At 41.9% G+C, this 22,558-nt stretch overlaps 1 protein-coding gene across 3 annotated transcripts in view; it reads left to right on the forward strand.

Moving 5' to 3' along the window:
* Positions 1 to 22,558, forward strand: part of TTC17 (tetratricopeptide repeat domain 17) — a 62,260-nt gene that overhangs the window by 32,995 nt on the left and 6,707 nt on the right. For all 3 annotated transcript variants that reach the window (XM_065684616.1, XM_065684613.1, XM_065684615.1), the window contains exons 17-22: positions 15,765 to 15,935; positions 16,491 to 16,741; positions 17,390 to 17,555; positions 20,015 to 20,135; positions 20,468 to 20,627; positions 21,779 to 21,862. In XM_065684616.1, coding sequence (XP_065540688.1) covers positions 15,765 to 15,935; positions 16,491 to 16,741; positions 17,390 to 17,555; positions 20,015 to 20,135; positions 20,468 to 20,627; positions 21,779 to 21,862 — 953 coding nt within the window. The remainder of the gene's footprint in view (positions 1 to 15,764; positions 15,936 to 16,490; positions 16,742 to 17,389; positions 17,556 to 20,014; positions 20,136 to 20,467; positions 20,628 to 21,778; positions 21,863 to 22,558) is intronic.

Here is a 22,558-nt window from a genome sequence, read left to right on the forward strand (position 1 = left end):
TTACAAGTATCCTGAAATATTGGGAGTCTCCTGTTCATCCTTCAGTCCAAAGAAAACAATTGAAAGGAGATTGTAAGTTTGAATTTTCCTTACATACAATAGTACATACAATTACTCAGCCACTACGTAGAACCTTAAAAATGCAAATTGTATTCAGGTGCTAATATTTCATTTTACTTATTGCAGTTACAGCATTTATTAAAACATTAATATCATATAGCCTTCATAATCTGCTCTTGTTTGGCTCCATGACAGACTGGGAGGCACGTTTTGATGATGAGATGCCAACTGAACACTTCTTTCACACACCTTTCTGAATGGGACTTCAGGTGTAGAGCTAGTGCAGCACATTTGTAAATACATGGATAAGTGCTCATTCACTATATCTGAAAGTAACAGCAGTAGGGCTGCCTGTGCTCTGGGTTGTAGGCCCGTGTGATAGCTGTGGTTTTGCTTTGCCTGTCTAAAGCATCTTTTCACAAGAACTGAACTAACTAGTAAGACATGGGGTTACTTGCTCTGCTACCATGAGCCGTTGGCAGAATCCAGCAAATGGTCAGTGGGAGTTATATGCTAGTATGGGATGGCATATGGGCTCAAAAGTCTGAATGTATAATCTGATTTTTGATGACACTATGTGCCTGGTGTATAGGGGCAGTAGGAATTTACTCCAGCATGTTGGGACATTTGCTGTTAGCACAAGACTTGGTTACTTGCTTATATGCTCTTGTCTGTATTGCTGCCTGATACGTTTTTCTCTTCCCTAACTTACTTGTTCTAGATATAAACTTGTAATTCAAACCCAGGTCATTTCATGCATGTGAAAAGAGGAATTAAAAACCTCAGAGCAGTGCTTTTTTATTGACAATGTTAAGGGTGTTGCTACTGAGTGATCACAGAATCACAGAATAGTTCGGGTTGGAAAGGACCTCAAGATCATCTAGTTCCAGCCCCCCCGCCATGGGCAGGGACACCTCACACTAAGGCAGGGCAGTTCCTGGAGCATGTTAAGTGGCAGAAACTTTATTTTGCTTGACATATAACTTGAGCAGCCACATACCTGACACACAAATAACAGCACCAAGAGACTTGCGTAGCAAGTGTAAAAACTTAATGTGAAAAACAGGGTTAAGTCTCTGGAGAAATGAGATACTTTGGCTTTGTGCTGCTCATTAAGCTAATAGAGAAAGCCACTGTTATTTTTGACTCATAGTGAAATGGTGCATTTCCAGGGTTTGTTCTGCACACTTTTATGGCTTAAAAATCTATAAGGAGCTTTTAGCATGTGGTAAGGTGTGTAGAAGAATATCCAGCTAAAGCCTAAAGGATTGATCCTGTGGCATGTTATTGGCTGATGTGACCATTCAGATGTTGTCGAGCCTTATTAAGATGGTTATAATGTACCTGAAGCATGTTTTTAGTGTGTTGGTCCGCTGTCCTTTGAAGCAGCTGTTAATCGCTGTTGTGTAGGACTTTTCCTTATGTGTATAAAGAGAATTGCTGCTTGGACAAGTAGAAGTCATTTGTACTCAAAATACTTTTATCTGACAGTAAGCATTTGCCTCTGACCGACAGTTCCAGTTCATTATGAGCTCTTGCACTGCAGATTCTTTTAGAGAAGATCAAAATTCAGTCTTAAACTTTAGTAGTAATAAACTGATGGTATTTAAAACATGAAGCACAACTTGTTTCAAGCTTCAGGTTTCTTTAGTCTCACTGTCTTTTGTTGGAAGTAGAGGCAGTGTGAGTACATTATGAATGTATGTGCATGCCATTAAGATATCCAGACACTTTTATACAGTGAGTATGTATGGTTGAGAAAGCAGTGCATACTTCTGAATTTAGGACTTTGTAACTGCAGTAGCTTAATCATCTGCTTTAAGTATGGGCTTAGTGCCCTCTTGTGGTACAAATGCCCTATACCATGTGAAAACAAGTCTTTTATTTCATCTCCCTCCTCTTAAAATAAAACATGGGGGAAAGGTATTTGATCTTTTAAGCGTGTGGATTTTTCCTTTGTTCTCAGCACTTAAGTTCTTACAAAGTTAATAAGCTTAGACCTTTAAGCAGGTTGACCTGTAGAGGAGAGATTGACCTGAAAGGAGAAACTCTGCTTGAAACTCTTAATAGTAAGCTTATGGACAGATTAAGTAATTTGCCTAAATCTACATCACAGTTTAAGCCTCTGACAGCTGCAATCACTTTAAGTTCCCTACAGTGATTTCATATACACAAACAATAAGCAAAAGCATCACATATGTTTTCTTTACAATAGCATGTTAAAACATAGAGCTGTGAAATACTTCGCATTTCCAAATGCACTTTTCAGTTACTCAGTGATCCCCTACAAGCTATGACTGTCTTGATAGTCCCAGCAAGGGGCTGCTACATTTTATTTACATTTGCTATAACATGAGGGCCTTTTAGACATATATATTGTAATACCATTATAGTTTCCTCCTTCTCAAGCTGCTGTATCTTGTGGCTTCAAGTAATGCTCATCACTTAGAGTGTTACAAGGTAGAAAGAGAGGATGTTTAACTCTTGGGCCGAAGGATGTTGAGCTTAGCTCAGAATTTAATCTTACTTTAGTTGAAGAAGGAGGCCAGAATCTGAGAGCTCTCAGAAACACATCATGGCAAATGTTTGCATTGTCACTTTATAGCATAGAGAAAGTGGGTTCTGTCTTAAACAGCAGCAGTTCTAAAATCACTGTTATCATTTGAAGTTAAATACTCAGTTGCCTGTTTCTGCCCTCCTTGCACACACGTGCACCCTCGTGCCTGTTGTTCACCCTGCAAGTTCCACCTATGATTTGAAAATACTTTTCGCTCTCTGATTTAGTGCATGCTGTATAGGTCGCATCTTTCCCTGAAAAGTCTTTGCTTAGCATCGCTTCAGTGGCTGAAGGAGGTTGAAAGTGAAGGACTTCAAAGTGATAGTGCCATGCCAGGCTCACTTTGAAACCTGTCTGTCCTTCCCAAGCTCCATGTATTTTGACTCTCAAAACTATGCAGAGATGTATAGGTTGAGATTCTTAAGTTTAAAAGTCATGGTACCTGATTTTTACATGGTACCGTGTTAAAGGCGGCATTTTTAGCTATGCCAGTATCCGAAGACTCTATACCCACCACTCACACATGCTGTTTCCAAGCTACTGCTTGCTACGAAGTCGTGCACCTTAAAGGTTTCTGTAACCAGCAAACAAAGTGCGCTCTCTTAAGTATATCTCTATTGCATTAGTTAAACGTTAATGGGTGAATTTGGTCTGCAGCTTCTTTTTGTGCTAGCATTAGGTGATGTCTTTGCATGATGCAAAGTGTCTTTCAAGCTTATGTACTTACTCTGCTTGTTTACAGCATGACAGTGTACCTAACAACTTCTTGCAACGGTCAGCAGACTCACTTTGCACCGTGCTCTGTTCTGAATGGCATGCCTGCAATATTTAGTGTTCTGTATTCACTCTGTCTTTTCCCGTTATCAGAAGGCCATAGGCTGGCTGCGAGTGGAGAAGTCAGTCATGGCCTCAGCTGCAGGAGTAACTATGGAAGTGGGAATAGCGCAGTGGAAGGGAATTTAGAATTGTAGGGCAGTTCAGTGGGAGTCTACTGATGCAAGACTTTAATAGATGAAGAAAAAGCAGTACAGTATTAAACTAAATATAATGTGACATTCACCATTTATATCTGCCTTTATAGCGCAAATGATTCTTCATGCTATGTTATTTGCACACTTCAGCATAACACACTCATGTAGTAGGAGGATAATCAGGAGTTAGAATGGAAGGGAAAAGGTTTTCCTAGCTACATTTTTCAGGACCTGATACCTTCAGTTATTAGAGGTATTATTATTCTTCTGCAATGTTTGTGGTGCTTTTTTTGTGATAGGAATATAAAGAAAAGGAGACATTTGCTACTGCCTTTGTCTTCAGCTCATTTTAGGAAGCTGCATTTGCCAGTGGCAGTTTCTTGCATGTAGCTGCTAAAAATTCTTAAGTGACCCTGAATAGTCACTAGTTTTTAAAAAGGCACAACAATTGCATATGGTTAAGAGCTTTTTGAGGATTCCCCAGAGCAGTAGTTCTCCAGCTACATCTCCAGGAAGACAGAGTTGCACGAACAACTTCCTAGTAAAGCTGTACAGACTGAATTACTGAGTTAAAGCATGTTTGGAAGAGAAAGGACATGTGGTCCCCACATATGGGAGATCTGGTAATGCATAATTAACGTTACTTGCCAAGACCTTGAAGGCTGTAGTCACTTGGCTTAAATCTGTGAACTTGTAAAAAGGTGAAGTGTAGCCTCAGCCTGTAATGAGTCATGTTGAGATTGTCTCAAAACAGCATGCAATGCCATGTGCTCAGATTAAAATGAGCACTGCATGCTGAGCCATGGAGTGCCAGGCACTTAACTACCCCTCATCTGTCTACTTGATTGATTTGGTTTTTCCTTTTAAGGTTGGTTGCCTGATTCATGTGAGTTTGTGTTGTGCTCTGACTGTCCTCAGAGCTTTCAATCTGTCCTATGTTATGGCTACTAGTGACTGAAACTAGGGCAGTTCAAAGTTTCCCTAGAGGAAAAGATTGATGTTTCTTCAATGCAGCAGTTTCAGGGAGAAGGAACATTCTTCCAGTAATTCCTAGTCTGTCTGCAGGTACTGTTCTATAGATCTGTACTATTCTGGCAGTGGGAAGAGAGTATTGTCCTGTTAAATCCTAAACTAAGGTGATTGGCAGTATTCTTATCAAACAACCTGCTGCAGGTATTCCTTACCTGGACTCAAGGAAAGGCTAATCCAGTTCTTGGTCATCACTCCCTCAAAACCAGGATTGATTTACTTTTTCTCTTTTACAGCAACAACTCTGCTTCTTCATGGTATTGTGTAAAATGTGGCCTGTCAGACAAACTGCTAAGCAATTAAGAGCTATCTTATATTAGTAAGCTACCAGCACATTGTTTTGTTATTTGAGTGTGTCAGTGTCTTGGCTTTGGTCTCCAGTTAAGAGAAAGATTGCACTGATATCTATCCCAAACAGATCTATAAATTGTTATGGATCAAGTCCCACTATTGGAACAGAATCACAGACTGGTTTTTGTTGGAAAGGACATTAAGGTCATCTAGTTCCAACCCCCTGCCATGGGCAGGGACACCTCACACTAGACCAGGTTGCTCAAGGCCAATCTGTTGAGCAGTGTAACCTAGTGAAGAGACACAACAAAAATACAGCCTATCAAAAATATTGTCTTAAAAGAAAACCTATGAAATCAGGTTCCTGTGGGATACTGTTTAAGTACCAATATATGGTGCACACCTTACAGACAGAGTGGTAGTGAAAAGAAAAAAAGCCATTATTGGGTTTATAGTGTCAACCACGCGTGTTGGGAGAAGCAGAAAGCTAACAGTAGCTCACAGTGGGATTAGTTAACAGTGTACAGTTCAACTGCAGGATGCCACTTCTCATCGGTGGGTTACTCTTAAAGTCCCTTTTAAATTTGAGTTCATGGGTACCACAGGGTCTAATATTTGATGTTCAGCATAAGAAGAGGTATGCATATAATATAAAGGACAGATTAGAAAGACAGCAAAACAAACGCAGGCCACTGTTGCCTTCGCTTATGCTAGTGATCCTTAAACTAAGAATTTCCATGCCTTCATCAGAGACAGATTTCAGAAGTGTGTTGTGTGCAGGGGGCCGAGCATTAGTCATTCGATATTCATAGCATGCATTATGCTGTGATCTGCTGTGGGTGAGTGTTTATCGTTAAGGCATTAATAAGGAACTATTTTCTTATCTGACAGGAGGAGAAAATTCTGGCACATAGGAGATGTCACTGAGGACAAGCCTTTGCCTTAAGAACTTACATGTGCTTGTTTCTCTTGCCTTTCCCTTTTCCCCCAAAGCAAACCAACAACTAAAACCTAGCTATTCTGGAGGCACATGCTGAAAGTCACACTGGAGTTCTACTTGCCTTCCTCCTCTGTATGCAGGACCAGAAAGAGACCCTGAAAGAGACATTTTCCAATCTCTTTTATCCAGTGACAGGACTGGAGAGTTTAAATTTAGGTGTTGGTACTGGGACCAGCGCTGGTCAATATCTTTGTCAGCGACATGGATGGTGGGATGGAGCGCACCCTCAGCAGGTTTGCTGATGACACCAAGCTGTGTGGTGCAGTCAACACACTGGAGGGAAGGGGTGGGATCCAGAGGGACTTTGACACGCTTGAGAGGTGGGCCAGTGCCAACCTCTTGAAGTTCAACAAAACAAAGTGCAAGGTCCTACACCAGGGGCAATCCCAGGCACAAATACAGGTTGGGTGGAGATTGAGAGCAGCCTTGAGGAGAAGGACTTGGGGGTATTGATTGGCGAAAGGCTTGACATGACCTGGTAGTGTGCACTTGTAGCCCAGAAACCAGCCATGTGCTGGGCTGTATCGAAAGGAACGTGGCCAGCAGGTCAAGGGAGAGGATTCTCCCTCCCTACTCCACTTTTGTGAGACCCCCGTCTGAGTCCTGTGTCCAGCTGTGGGGCAACAATACAGGGGGGATGTGGAGCTGTTGGAGCGAGTCCAGAGGAGGCCACGGAGATGCTGTGAGGGCTGGAGCAGCTCTGCTCTGGAGCCAGGCTGAGAGAGCTGGGCTGGGTCAGCCTGGAGAAAGGTCTGGGGAGACCTGATAGCAGCCTTCCATAATCTGAAGTGAACCCGCAGGAAATCTGGAGAGGGGCTTTTTACAAGCACGTGTAGTGGCAGGACAAGAGGGAATGGCTTTAAACTGCAAGAGGATAGATTGAGATCTTAGGAAAAAATTCTTCCCTGTGAGGGTGCTGAGGCGCTGGCACAGGGTGCCCAGAGAAGCTGTGGCTGCCCCATCCCTGGCAGTGCTCAAGGCCAGGTTGGACACAGGGGCTTGGAGCAAGCTGCTCTAGTGGAAGGTGTCCCTGCCCGTGGCAGGGATTGAAACTAGTTTAAGGTCTTTTCCAACCCGGACTATTCTATGATTCTATTTTAGTCCCATAGAACAAGCTTTGCTTCTATGTGTGCGTCATAAAAACCAAACAAGGCCTATTTTATTGGGTATAGAGGAAGGAGGAGAGGGCAAGCCTTAGGTAATCAACCTCTTTTATTTTGCCCTCCCTGTTTTTAACTATGGAAGAGGTGTTGGGAGGGTGGGTTGGTAGGTAGCCTGCTGAATTCTTCAAGATGTTTAGCTTGCGTGTTTCCTTAGCTTGCGTGTTTCCTATTAAATTCCATCATGTTCTAATTTAAATAGGTTTGGTTTCATCTTTAATTTTTTTTTTTGCCATGTTTTATTTATCACTTCTTTATATTTCATAAGGAGAATTTGTGTGGCTGTTCATCAGGGACTGGTGTGTTACGCAATGGTGAGGTATTTCACTTAGTATGAACAAGAAATCTGTTTATGTATTGTTGGCATTTGTATGTTTTGAAAGGTTTAATCAGAACCGCTGTAACGAGACAAATAGATAATCTTTAAATCTATAGCTAAGCCAATTTAGAGGCATCTTTTGGCTACAAATTAGGTTTAAAACCTCTTTCCCCATGAGTGAGAACAGTTGTTTTATGGCATAATCCTCTTAATTGAAAACCTGTTGTTGGAATAAATGACAAAAAAGAACCAACTTTTGTATGCTTCCTTTTGTGTGCCTGAGTCTTTGACCACATAAATCATCATTCTGTTTGCTGTGCATCAAACCAGAGCTTGTTATGTAGCATGCTCTTCTTACTGCTCAATTTTGAGCATGCCCCTCATCAGGAGGGCCATCTAAGGGAGGAACTTAGAGAAGAGGTAGGAATTTATGAAAATCAACTTGTAAAATACTGTATATTGCTTTTTCCTTATTTGTTCTCTATACTTAGCCTGTATTTTTCAGTTAGCAGAATGTCCTGTTCTTTGAAAATGTTTATTTTTGTGCTGTAACTTCAGTGTTGCAAAGAAGGGTTTATATTAAAGGAAAAGCTAAAAATGAACTTTGTTTCTGTGTGGGGAGAAAACACATCAAAACTTAGTCTATATTTCAGGCACTACACCCATCGTTCTCTGCCATTACCCATATTGGTACTTAACTTGAAATACTTGACCATCAGGGACTCTAGTGGTAGGACAGCGGGTGATGGGTTCAAAAAGAAACAGGGGAAGTTCAGGTTAGATATAAGGAAGAAGTTCTTTACTGTGAGGGTGCTGAGACCCTGGCACACGTTGGCCAAAGAAGTGGTAAATGCCCCATCCCTGCCGTGTTCAAGGCCAGGTTAGACAGAGCCTTGGGTGCCATGGTTTAGTGTGAGGCATCCCTGCCCATGGCAGGGGGGTTGGAACTGGATGATCTTAAGGTCCTTTCCAAACCTAGCATTTCTATAATTCTATGACCAGAGAAGGAACTAGCTATCTTATAATAATAACTTATTGTTATCTCTTCATTATTCCAGAATAGTAGCTACGATGATATGTGGGTAGTAGATACGTTTTTTAGTATCAGGATATTACAACTGTAAAAGGTACTGGAGGTACGCGTGTGTTACTATTCTGGAGCCTAGTCATGCCTTGCTGAGACTAGCAGTGATGCTTGTGGATTTAGAGAGAGCAAGACTGACTGCTGGGTGGACTAATGGGCTTTCCGAGTCTGTGACAAGGCTTCAGACAATTTTATGCTGCTTCAGGTTGAAAACCTTTGGTAGGTTGCCCATCTGCTTTGTATTTTTCTTGGGTTCTATAGTGCACAGTGAACAGTGGGACTTGTGTGTTTCTCTTCAGCTAAATATAGGCCTGTCGAACATTCACAGGTCAGTGTTGCATAGCCAGGTAATCATATTAAGAACTTCTCCATTTACTTCCCTTCTCTGACTAAAAATGAACTGAAAACGCTTTGGTTGCATATTCCTTTATGCTTGTGTGTGTGGAAAGCCCCAGCTTTTCTTTGGTATTGCTTCTGGAGCACAGTGCTGTCTTGCAGCAGTTATGGCTTGTGACCTTTCTGTAATGTTTTTGATGACAATCCTGTTCAGTCATAAATGGTTTGCAGTTTCTGCTTTCAGAGCTCAATCACGGGATTCATTTTGAAGTGTAAATATGTGTTTTTTTTCCAGGAAAACAGTAAGAGAAGGAACGCATGAGTTTTAGAGCTGCATCTTAATAGAACAGTGTTCATTTATAATTAAGGTGAGCAGAGCACTAGCTGCTAAAGATAGGTCTCGTCTCTAGTTACTGCTCATCCTATTGCTTATAATACTCATCTCAAAATAACTGGCATGGATTTTTTTTCCCCTTAACAAATGTTCTGCAGTCAAATGTCTGTTCATGTGTGACAGGAATAACATAGCTGCTTTTAAGGGCACACAAGATCTTTAGAAAATTACCATGTTCACCTTGAAACATCAAGGTAATTCAGGTATGCAGCGTGTTTTAACAGCGCTATGAAAGTCATAGCTCATGCTTTCTGTTGTATGAAAGGATGGTCTCTCAAAGAGCACTTCCCCATAACACTACCCTGGCTTGTAATGTCTTATTGCAGTGAAGTCACCATGGTGCAGAAAGTGGGGCAGTTCTTGAGGTGCTAGTTTGGCCCTGATTTTGATGACTGAGATCCCAGTAGTTATAGCATTCTGGTAGGTGTGTTCATTCATTCTAGATTATTCTTGTAAACTCTGGTAAATGAAATGATATGGTAAATGGGTTTAAACTTAAACAGGGGAAGTTTAGGTTGAATATAAGGAAGAAGTTCTTTACTGTGAGGGTGGTGAGGTGCTGGAACAGTTTGCCCAGAGAAGTGATAAATGCCCCATCCCTGGCAGCGTTCAAGGCTAGCCTGGACAGAGCCTTGGGTGTCATGGTCTAGTGTGAGGTGTCCCTGCCTGTGGCAGGGGGTTGGAACTGGATGGTCTTAAGGTCCTTTCCAACCCTAACTATTCTATGCTTCTATATTGCATGTGACATAAAGCAGTGAACAAGACCTGCTCTGTGAAAGTGATGGGTGACAATATGCTGGGCTTCAGTGTGATTTCTATAATGGATATATTTTATCCTAATTCTACATATGAAGTGTCACCCAAGCTGTGAGCACGCCTAAAGTTTTCACATCACCAAAGAACAGCATTAATTGTTACGCATTTTCATGCGTAAGGTGGTAATGTACCGATTCCTTTGACTCGTGTCTCTCTGTATCTTTGTAAGCAGTAACTAGCAAAAGTCAAAGGAAGACAGCTTATTGATGCCCTGCTCCAGAAATGTCTGTAGATGAGACCTTTTGTGAGCATGCAGGGATTAAAGCCTATTTCCATTAAGCCCAGTGACATGTCATTCATGCTATAAAAAAAGAGAACTACCTTTACTCAGTTTCACTGTGGGGAATACCAGTTTTGAGCTCACATCAAAAAGTATGGAGTTAACTCCTGTTAGTAGGTTGGTTTCAGTCTGTTCTGTGCTCTGACAACTCGGGTATTAGGCTGACAATATCTGTATTAAGTAGAGTTCTCTCTTTGCATTGTTTAAATGCAAAGGAGCACATCATTTAATGACACTTATCTCCATTTAAGTTGCATTTTGTGTAATCTAATGCAAGTCACTGACTGCAGCAATAGTCACTTGACTCTTGTAATCATTCAGGAGATAATCCAGCACTGCTTATTCCAAGTGGTATGAAAAATAGCAGTACATAAATTTGAAATGACTTTTAATTTTGAGGCATTATTCTGCCATCATAATTTCTAAGTGTGTTCCAAAAAATCTAAGGAAATTTGTTTGTCTTGTCATAAGAAGTTAGAAGCCAATACTTTTCTTAAACCTATTATGTTGAAACGTAGATGGTAGCATTAGGAATGCCGTATTTCACAAGCTCTGCGCTGACAAGCTAAGAACAAGTCCAGAGGAGGCCATGATGATGATCAGGGGACTGAAGCACCTCCTGTATGAAGACAGGCTGAGAAAGTTGAGGCTGTTCAGCCTGGGGAAGAGAAGGCTGCGTGGAGACCTCAGAGCAGCCTTCCAGTACCTGAAGGGGGCCTATAGGGATGCTGGGGAGGGACTCTTCATCAGGGACTGTAGTGACAGGACAAGGGGTAAGGGGTTAAAACTTAAACAGGGGAAGTTTAGACGGGATATAAGGAAGAAGTTCTTTACTGTAAGGGTGGTGAGGCACTGGAATGGGTTGCCCGGGGAAGTTGTGAATGCTCCACCCCTGGCGGCTTTCAAGGCCAGGTTGGACAGAGCCTTGTGTGGGATGGTTTAGTGTGAGGTGTCCCTGCCCATGGCAGGGGGGGTTGGAACTGGATGATCTTAAGGTCCTTTCCAACCCAAACCATTCTATGATTCTATAAGAAAAAGTCAGTAAAAACTCTGTGCTAACCAAAGATAGAGATAATTTTACTTTTGATGCCCAATGCTGCTAATGCCACCACATCATCCATCTTAACTTGGTATATAGGAATCAAACAGTGACAGTATTTAGGGAGGCCTCATTCTCTCTGCCAGATGTACCACAAGACACAAGGAGCTGCAGTGGCAGTTCGTTTAGAGCTTTAAAACAATCAATGCCCTCTTTAATGGTGAAGTTTGATTACTTTGGGGACCTTCATCAGGGTGCAGCTCTTCATGTGATACATTGAGGGTGCTGAGTGCTCATCTTTCCTCTTCATACTTTTCATATTTCTTTCCTTGCTTTAGGTAAGCGGCTTTGAGTCTAAAGGCCTGGAGTCGCCTAAATTGACAGAAGTTTGCTCTTAATCAAACAAAATGCACCATGTACTACCAGAAATATGTATATAAATATATGTAATATATATAATAACGAAAGTTCATGATTGCTTCCAAGTGTCTTTCCTGAGAAATGTGGCAATATGAAGTCTGGTTCAGAATAAATATTTGTTACCCCTTTATAGACGGAATAAGTCTTCAATGTCAGTTACTGCCTAGAATCATAGAATAGTTAGGGTTGGAAAAGACCTCAAGATCATCCAGTTCCAACCCCCCTGCCATGGGCAGGGACACCTCACACTAAACCATCTCACCCAAGGCTCCGTTCAACCTGGCCTTGAACACTGCCAGGGATGGAGCATTCACAGCTTCCCTGGGCAACCCATTCCAGTCCCTCACCACCCTCACAGTAAAGAACTTCTTCCTTATATCCAGTCTAAACTTCTCCTGTTTTAAGTTTTAACCCGTTACCCCTTGTCCTATCACTACCGTCCCTAATGAATAGTCCATCCCCAGCATCCCTGTAGCATCCATCACTTCTGCTATTTCTCCTTCCTGGCTACAGATGTCAACACTGTGTGTTTCCTTACATGAAGCGGCTTTCAACTTAAGAGTTTGGAATCATCCAGTTCCTAAACAGGAACTGGTCTGACTTGTTGCTTGGGGATTTTTAGCCCTACCAACTGTAGTAGGTACCACAGCTTGGGCGACATTTGAGAGGGGTCCTGAAAATCAGGAAGGTTGTTACTATTAGGTGGGATGGATGGTTTAACTGATCTTTTCTCTATTTAAAATGTGTGTTGTGCTAGTGCTGTACAAGTGCGTTCACTTTGGCCCCCCAAAGTTACAAACTTGAACAATATGAGAAATAGAGACCTTGAATATGTAATACTGTGTTCTGCTTTTAATGTCCAAAGTCTCAGTTTAGAGTTTGCCTTTGCTTTTTCCCTCCAGTGGATTTTGCTTAATAATTTACGACACTGGAACAGGCTGCCCAAGGAAGTTGTGAACGCTCCATCCCTGGGAGTGTTCAAGGTCAGGTTGGACGAGGTTTGGAGCAACCTGCTCTAGTGGAAGGTGTCCCTGCCTGTAGGACAGGGTTGGAACTGGATGAGCTTTAAGGTCCCTTCCAACCCAAACCGTTCCATGATTCTATTCTCTTTCTTTCCCTGCCATTTTCTACATTAATTTGACACAATCAGACTAGTTACGTTATTTCTAACACCTCAATGAAGACCCAGACACTTGTTTTGTGTCATCTCTATAACATCTTTGTTTCACTGCCTGGAACATAGTAACCAGGTCTCATAATACAGAGGGTAGGATATGTACTTTCTTCTCTTTCTTAGTTCTGCAGAATCAATAGGAAAAGTGACTCTCAGAAAATTAAATGAGCATGGAAGTGCTCCTTCTACAGTAAGTTTTCAGGATGGAGTAAGCCGAATTAATCAAGTGCTACAAAGTAATTTTAGACTTCAAGTTTTGTAGCTGCAGTATGGCTGTGTGGGGACTTCACACCTAAACTTCACATGGCCTTATTTAGACAACCAAAATATATGTGCAATGTTAATAATACATAGCTGAGCATAGGGTGGCAGTTGCTTCTGTCCTTCACACGGCTAAGATGCTGTAAGTACTGCAGTGGTACAACTCATGTCCTACAGCCAGTGAGTGTGCCTGGAGTTTGGGGCTGTGCTGCTCCCTTGCTGGTCTCACACTTTTACCTGGTGCTCTTCCCCACTGGTCTGCAGGCATCTGGCTGATAGGAGCCGTGAAGTTCTTACAGTGTTTCATTGCCACCAGCTTCATGCTCATCACAGATCTTAAACTTACACTGGTTTTTCAGCCAGTGACGTTAGACAACTGAAAGCAACAACTTGAAGAATGAGGCCACTCAGGTTTCTATATATAGCAGCTCTCAGATCCCAAGAAAGCCACTGTTCATCGAGTCTGGGTTTCTAAATTAGTATTAACAGAGTTCCTCTTAAGTAGAATTTTAAGTGGTTTTTCTTTTCCTTTTGCTCTTTTTCCCCTCTCTTTTTGCTGTTTTTAGTTAAAAACAGTGGTCTCTTTTTCAGCCCTTTTGCTTTTGTTCTTTACACGAATGATGAGTTGACCTTCAGCAAAGGGAGTTGTGGTCATTGCATTACTGAGACGCACCTGACTTGCATCTAAATCAGGCTGGTTTGATGGTAGGCAGGGGGACTGGTTTCAGGTTGAGAGTTGTGTGCACACCATCTCTCATAAATTGAACATGAGGATCTCCATAGGGTGAAGTGATTTTTTTGTTTGTTTTGATGAAACCAATTAACTTTCTATTGACTGCATGGAGGAAGTAAGGAGGGGATTAAAGAAAGAGTCAATGACTGATAGAGTAGGAAAGACAGAGCATAACTATGGCAGATGTTAGATGAATTTATGAACCGCTTCTGGTTTGCATATTTACTCATAAAATAACATTGTTTGACTTCTTTTCTATACAGCAGAAAAGGTAGGGCTGGAAATAGTTTTCTCAGAGGGTTTATGAATATAGTTTTATTTGATACTTGGTGACACCACCATACACCCCTAGAAAACTGTTCTGTTTCTTCTCCAAGCATGCCATCAGAGTGTTCACTGATGCAAAAGTAGAGAGCATCCAGCAAAAAGCTATGGTTTCACTTTGCTGAGAAGTGATGGACCAGGTTATCGTTACACAAGAGTTAGAGCCACTCCCTTGTGCTGCTGGCCTGATAAGAGTGAGACTTCAAAGTACTCTTTTGTAACATAGGATCATTGCATGGAGAAGAAAGGAGGCATTGAGCTAATTTCTTCACATCCTCATATTTTATGCTGCCAGCTTAAGAAAAATAATGTTTTTCATATGCACGGAGCAGTGCAATTTGCATTCATGAGGGTAGAATGGGGAACATACTTGAGAATCTTGCGTTTAATTTAAGCTTTCTTTGATTCTCTGTGTGCTTCTTAATTCATTTGTGTATGTATGCTATTTTCACTCACAAGTGATTGAAAGGAAGGTTTGAGAGCAGCAGCTTTGTACACAGAATATGTTTCTCTCTGTGGGAACATGCTTCCCATGTGATAAGAGGCAGGTACCCTGGTCCATGTCTCAGCCCCATAGCTGTGCAGTGGGGTTTGGGGCAGCCTCTTCACATATGAAGAATCCTGTCTCTTACCTGTGCAACTCTGGGGGTCAGCCATGGCAGCAGCTCTCTAAGCATCTCTTCTCCTCAAACACTGGCGAGTAATTGCTGTTAGAAGCTCTCAGATCTTCAGTTAAAATGTATTAAAGATAAAATATATTGCCACAAAGTTGCAGGTGGTTACCCTTTAAGCTTAACAGTATCTCACTGAAGGGTGCTCAAATGCTTGTGTTGCGAGTTTGCTCTTTCGGGATTTTTTTTACCTGCTTATTACTGGCTCTGCATTTAGCTTTTTCCAGTGTTATTCCTAGATCTTTGCATTTGGTGGAACCTGACCACAGAATTATAGATGTTAAATTTTCAGCTGAATAAACTGGGTTTTGGCACATATTAATATTTGCAGCTTTTGTCTGTCTGTCTAATGTCTTACCTATGTACTGCCTGTTGCTGACTCAGAAGGTCAGAGCCTGGCAATCACATGTCAGTCTGCCCTGGCCCTTTTTCTTGTGCATGGGAGCATTATGGTGTCTCGGAGAAGTTTATGGCAGGCAACCCCCACATATGGTGCATTGTCACAAAAAATATGTCTTGGGAATGCTCACTGGGGTGGCCACCAGCACAGTCATTTCCTATGTACTGTGTAACCTTCCCTCAAAAGATAACTGACTTTTCCTTCTTTAGTACTTCATTGTGTATACCTGTTAACATACTTTCCTGTAACTGTTTTAGGGGATCTGCCTTGTCAAGAGGCACGTTAGCTTTTTAATCGCCGAATGAAGTCTTTGATACCTTGTAGAGTTACTCTGCTAATCCATATGTAGGAAACTGTAAGACTGTAGCTTCTGCAGTACAGGTTCTGTGCTTGTAGCCTTGAGGAGCAGGCTTACGAAGTGTGTCAGTGAATTTCTCTCTTTCAGGCCACTGTCATGAGAAAAATCCAGATGGCAGTCACGACAAAGAGAAATACTTTGAAGACCACTATGAGTCAGTCACTGCAGTGGCAGAAGGACGCTCAGAGGGAGGTACAGAAGATCCAGAAGTCCTTACTCAGAGTTCAGCAAGGGATCCCTCCTTCTTGAGACTGGAGAGTAAGTTCAGCCTTACAAAATCAGTGCTACCAAATGAATCAGGTTCTAGATTTTTCAGCAGAGCTGTCTTCCTTCCCCCAAAAAAGCTACTTTTCCCCCTCCCTAAAGCAAAAAGTAACCCTTAAAGCCAGTTTTATTCTGCTCACTGTTGTTCTTCTGCAAGCTAAACATCAAAATGCATTCAATAAAACAAATGTTTAGACATTTTCCAAGCTAAAGGATGTAGGTCTTTGCGAGAGTTTACAAACAGTGTTTAATGCATGTGTGTAGAGAGGAGACACTATCCAGTTACTCCCCCAAACAGGCAGACTTCTGGTTTGGAAAGGAAACTGATGTAAGTGGTTTAGAGGTGCTGATTTTGAAGCTGTAGATGATGCTTATTTGTAGCAGGGAAATCTGCATTTTCCAGGCCCCATCTCCATTTGAAGTGTGTAGTGAGCAGTCGGTGACACTTGGTTTGTGCAAGTGGAAAAGTCAGCTCCCAGAAAATAGATCTTTTTTGATGTGATTTTTGGAAGTACCAGGGAAAGAAGCTTTTATGGTATTCCCTCTTAGACGCAGTCACTGCAGAAAGCAACGGTTCAGAAGGGATGGAGGGTTTAGAAGATGATCAGATATCTGAAGAGATGCTGGCTTTGGTGGATGAGTTTGAAAACTCTTGGCCTCAGGAAGCTTTTGAAGGAGCGCTGGAGGTAAAAGGTCGTCGGATGGACTTGCAGGGAATCCGAGTCCTAAAGAAGGGATCTCAGGATGGACTGGCTAGCTCCTGTCTTGGGGACTGTGGTGATGATGATGAAGCTGAATGGGTAAGTTTGGATGGGTTTACTTAAGTCTTGAGCCAACTTATAATAGTATGAGGGGAGGAGAGAAAGATGAGGACAGGCTAGGGTGTTTAACACTGGCATATATGTAGGAAATGCCCTATGGGCCTCAAAGAGCTGATTCTTGGCCCGTGTGAAATGAACAAGTAGTTTCAATCTGTCTCCTTAACAGAATGGCCTCTGCATCACTAAACCTGACATTAAAAGCGTTGATTATCAGCAACAAGAGCTTAGGTGTTGAATGATGCTGGGTGCCATCAAACTTCTTGCTCACAGTTAAAAGGAGGAAAGTCTCTAACCAAAAGTTGTAGCTAGCATGAAAAAATGAAATACCTGAATGATCATGTTGCAAACAAAATACATAATGAAAAATGCCTTTCAGTTCTGAACAGTTAAGTTGGTTTTCTCCTTTGTCCTTCGATTTGGAGTTGTGTACTTTGTTTGCATAGCGTGATGCAGTGAGAGTGGGCAGACCGTAGAGAGTGAGTTGGCATGGAGTTGGGAGGGAGAGAAAGATCTCATCTTTAACATCTTTGAAATTGAATCTTTGGGCTAAAACAAGTAGTGTATTGGAGCTGATAACATTCATGGTGTTTCATGCTGCTAACCTTGCTGATACTGTTCTTTTGATAGATCACTTTTCAGGTCAAACGTTTAAAGAAACCAAAAGCTGAAAGCTTGGATCTCCAGGAGCCAGTTGGGAGAAATGGGGAAGAAGGGACTAATGGAGACAATGAAAACTTTTACCAAACTGCCCTGGAGATCAGTGGACCAAAGATACCTTCTCCTGGACCAATAGGTAACCTGCCGATTCTAGAGAAAGCAAGTCATTTCCAACTTTTGTATTACTTTGGTTTATTTCCTTTGCAGCTTTTATATTCCACTGGTTTATTACCATAAATATGTGTCACAAAGACTATGTAGTGAATATGCCTTTGGATAAATTCTCTTTCGTCTGCACCTTTAGCATGAAGTACAGCATAACTTTGTCTCCTGAATGAAAACTTTCTAGTTAATTCCCAGATCTTCAGGGGATAAGGTGATAGGAGTGGAGAATGAAAGAGGTAGATATAGAAGTAGTGAAGGAGAGAGGGGGTGAGTAGTCAAAGAAGTTAGTTTATCAGATGAGACACAGCAGGGACAAATGCAGGATGAGAGCTTGAATTGGTTGCTCACTAAACAGAAGGCACAACTCAAAAACAGGACACAGAAAGCTTGATCTGATAAAACCAAAATACATCTTAAAAATGAAGTGGTCTGTTGTGATTGGTTTGGTGATGATATAAGAAAACATAGAGGCTCTCTTCCAGAACACTGGAGCTACAGAAGAGTAGAGTTTTGCACCAACGTAGATGAGGAGGTTTAGAGAGGGAGGTGGAGCTTTTGCTAGTTGAGTATAAGGCATTGGAGAGTGGTCTATTGATACGGTGCAAGCTGGTTCCACTGCTACATTCAGGTGGGCAGAAATCACCAGCACATGATTGCATGGGATGAAACTTCATGTTGCTGGAACCTAATGTAATAAACCAAAGGAAGTGGGCCTCATACTTCTTGTTTTACGCTCATTTCAGTGGAGCTAAAATCTTAATGTCGTAGAGCTGACATGTAAGCAAAGATGTGTTCTCTAATACATTTTAGTCCTTGAGGATTTGATGACCTGGAAAGTGGTTTCACATTTTGAAGGCTTTTACGTTAAATCTTTAACAAGCTCTTTTTTTAGCAACTGTCTAACGTAAGTTATGAAATTAAATATGTAAATAGGGGGGAAGGGATCACCATTTGTGAGCACACACTTGGCATTTCCTCCGTGTATCTTCTCTCCCTCTGAGCTACTTTTGTGGCTTGATTACACAGCATCCCTCAGTTGTAAAGTAGTTACCTTCCTAATGTTCCTGTGGGGCAGGCTCTGCTGACATCCTCTTTTTGGACAAAAATTTAAGTAACATATTGGAGGTCACTTGGGTTATTCCTGCTAGAACAGGGAAATGATGGTAGCTGTCCTCTGTTTGGCTACTGAACTGCCTCTGTGTAGCACTTCCATACTTCTCACTATCTTCTGCTGTTTGTGCAAATCAGAACTGGCTACTGAACTGTCTCTGTGTAGCACTTCCATACCTCTCACTATCTTCTGCTGTTTGTGCAAATCAGAACTCACAAGCAGATAGATCATAGTGGTGGTGATCAGAACTGATCATTTCCCTCTGAAGTTCCCCAGTGTTTCTCAAAGCTAATTTTTCTTTAATCAGAATACTTTAGGAAAGACACGGTCATGGTCTTACAGACTTACTCATTACTTTACAAAATTATGGTAAAGCAGATTACTATGCCTTGGATGGGAAATAGGATATGCATCCAAATGGGCAAAATTTCAGGTAACTAGAAATAACTATTGAAACACTGTCTGCATAGCTGGTGCAATAGACTGGCACGTTGTTAAACTTGGCTTCCCACTGTGCAAATTTACGTCTACAATGAATTCCTCTTACATTTCAAACAGTTGGATGTTTCTCAAATGAGAGGAAAATGTTTCCTAACAGTTAACACAAGCTGGATTCCTAGGACTTGGTACAGTATCCACTAAATGTAAGGGAAAGATTTCGGCAGGAGTTGGTTTAAATGTAAAGATTGGGTTCTTGTTTCTCCCAGTAATCTATTTGTTAATGTAAAGCAAGTTATTTAACCTTTCCCTGCCTTGGCTAGCATCTCTGCAGAATGGGAGGACTGAAGTGTAGTTGCTTAATAGTTTTAGAAATGTTGCTATGTTGAACATAAGAATGCAGTAAAAGCCAATCTCTGTCTTAAACAATATTCTTGGAAAAGAAACGGCAGTATTTTTCACCTGGGGTTGTCAGAAGATGGAGCAATCAGCTTTTATTAGTTTTTACCATAGCTGTAGAACGTAAATGATGCCTCACTTATGAACTTTCTTTAAGGACATTTAAGTAGAGACATTGCCTGTAAACAAGCATGGCAATTGTTCTTCGTCTGTAGCTGTCGAAAAAGTGTAATGAAATGGTATTTAAAACTCCACCTCCTAATCTGTCTTGTGTAGGATCTGGTTCTTTCTTTGGATCCCACCAGTTCCAGTCAGTCTTTTAGGTTCAGGAATGGTCCGAAAGAAATTTGACTGCAGGACCATGACTTTTATACCATAGGGAATGTATCCACTGCTGTGTTTTGTAAATCACTCTAGGGAAGTAGGATGGCCTTCTGCTTCCGGACAGTTTCTTCTCTATATATTTTTTTTCCTTTCTCAAGGAAAGAGACGTGACTATCGTAGCCTTGGCTGGCCAAGTCCTGATGAATGCCTGAAACTCCGCAGAGTAGAGCTTACAACTGTAGCCAGCACATGGCTTGCTGTTTCTGCTAAAAACATTGAGTAAGTATCTTGTATATGAATCTTCAATAAGCTACTCCCGCAAAGCACGACAGTTATATGGCCTTCAGAGTGCACAAACTGAAGACTTCAGTGTTCTTTAAAGGAAGAAAGAACTGTAAGGATTTCAAAGAAGTTTGGAAACATGGTATTTCATTGGTAGATTTGCAAAGGAAAGTGGAAGTACAGATAGGAAATCCGGTTTCTCTTGCTTCTTGAGCTACTTAAGTGAGATTCAGCCAGGTTATGGACAATGTATTCTCACTAGAAGGCTTTGTAAGAACTATTCTGTTTTCTTCTTCTGACTGATTCAGCTTGTTTTATGACCTTTGTAGCATTACAGAGCACATTGATTTTGCCACACAGCTGCAAGAACCAGCCATGGAGCCCCTCTGTAACCCAAATCTACCAGCCAGCATGCATACTTTGGACCACTTGCAAGGTGTCTCTAGTCGAGGCAGTTTGCATTACACTGGAGAAAGTCAACTGAAAGAGGTATGTCAGAGTTGGAGGCTGTCACACAAAAGTGACCATAGCATGGCAGATTCAAGGTGCATTTAGATCAGTGCCCTGTCTCCAGAGGTGACCTTCAGTGAGTGAATGCCTGGATAAAACTAAGAATAACACAGGCTGAAGGCTATATTTTACCAGAATGTTTTCCCAGCCCGCTATGATCTGGCCTCAGGGAAATCCTAAACCATTGTTTGTGTCTTTGTATTTATGTCTTGATGGGTGAATCACTGAAAGAAAAGTCCAACTGAGCATACATAAAACTTCTCAGTATTCTTAGTATTCAGTGCCATGGAGTTATAACACAATTTGATAATACGGATAGTATGAACTCAAGCTAGACAGTGGTGTTGGGGGAGTTGGTTGATGAGAAAATGAACATGAGCCAGCAGTGTGTGCTCGCAGCCCAGAAAGCCAACCACATCCTGGGCTGCATCAAAAGGAGTGTGACCAGCAGGTCAAAGGAGGTGATCCTGCCCCTCTACTGTGCTCTTGTGAGACCTCACCTGGAGCATTGTGTGCAGTTCTGGTGTCCTCAACATAAAAAGGACATGGAACTGTTGGAACAAGTCCAGAGGAGGCCACGAGGATGATCAGGGGACTGGAGCACCTCCCGTATGAAGACAGGCTGAGGAAGTTGGGGCTGTTCAGCCTGGAGAAGAGAAGGCTGCGTGGAGACCTCAGAGCAGCCTTCCAGTACCTGAAGGGGACCTATAGGGATGCTGGGGAGGGACTCTTCATTAGGGACTGTAGTGACAGGACAAGGGGTAATGGGTTAAAACTTAAACAGGGGAAGTTTAGACTGGATATAAGGAGGAAATTCTTTCCTGTAAGGGTGGTGAGGCACTGTAATGGGTTGCCCAAGGAAGCTGTGAATGCTCCATTCCTGGCAGTGCTCAAGGGCAGGTTGGACAGAGCCTTGTGTGGGATGGTTTAGTGTGAGGTGTCCCTGCCCATGGCAAGGGGGTTGGAACTGGATGATCTTGAGGTCCTTTTCAACCCTAACTATTCTATGATTCTATGTTTAAGTTGGAACAGGTTACGGCATTTGTGAAAGGCTGGGGAAATAAGCAACCAACAAGTGAGGGATGTCTCTTACTACATTCCAGCTATAGCCTGTTGTCTGTCTTCCACAGGTGCTACAAAATCTTGGCAAAGACCAGTACTCCCCACAGTCATTAGAACAAGTTGGTACTCGAATAGCAAAAGCTTTGGAAAAGGTATGTGTACATGAGAAAAATAAGGAGTCTGGGCTCACTGCTTATGACTGACGCAGTGGTCGATCCAGTCCTGAACCGTTTGTCTGAAATCCCAGTCAAGGAGTGTATTAGTACTTGGACTAGGGATTTGTGTCTATTCAGCATCTGTAATGCCCTCACAGGTATTTTGTTAAGCTCTATCCTGTGCTTAAACTGTCAAGCATCTTGCATAGCTCTCTAGTAAACTTAAACTTGTCAGATTTCCCAGTGTTTCCAGCAGTGAAGCAGTATTGCTGGTTGTTGGATGTATATTAAACTATTTCAATGGTCTTCAGCCCTCTTCTTTCTTTCTTTCTGTGCTACATTGACTTGGAGCTTGTGGAAAGTTTCCTATCCAGTCATGATCTTGGCATGCAGTGGTCAGACAGCTTTTGCTTCTTACTTCCTTTTACCTTATGCAGTGTTGGGCTGAAGTGTCAGATGTGGTCAGGTAGAGGTACGGCACCATATGCAAGACTGCACTAACTGTTCTCCCCAGAGAAAGCCCAGCTTCCAAGCTAGGTTAAGGCTATTAAGGACCTCAGCTGAGGGCCTTGGGAGGAGATGGTTAGGGACATAATTTTCTCAGGATCTACAAGGTGGATAACAATATAGGGACTATTGTTATATGTTCACGGTTAGTGGGGAGGAGATCCCAAGCTACTACAGCAGAGAGCT

This window comes from Lathamus discolor, chromosome 6 (genome assembly GCF_037157495.1).
Source record: "Lathamus discolor isolate bLatDis1 chromosome 6, bLatDis1.hap1, whole genome shotgun sequence".
Lineage (NCBI taxonomy): Eukaryota > Metazoa > Chordata > Aves > Psittaciformes > Psittacidae > Lathamus > Lathamus discolor.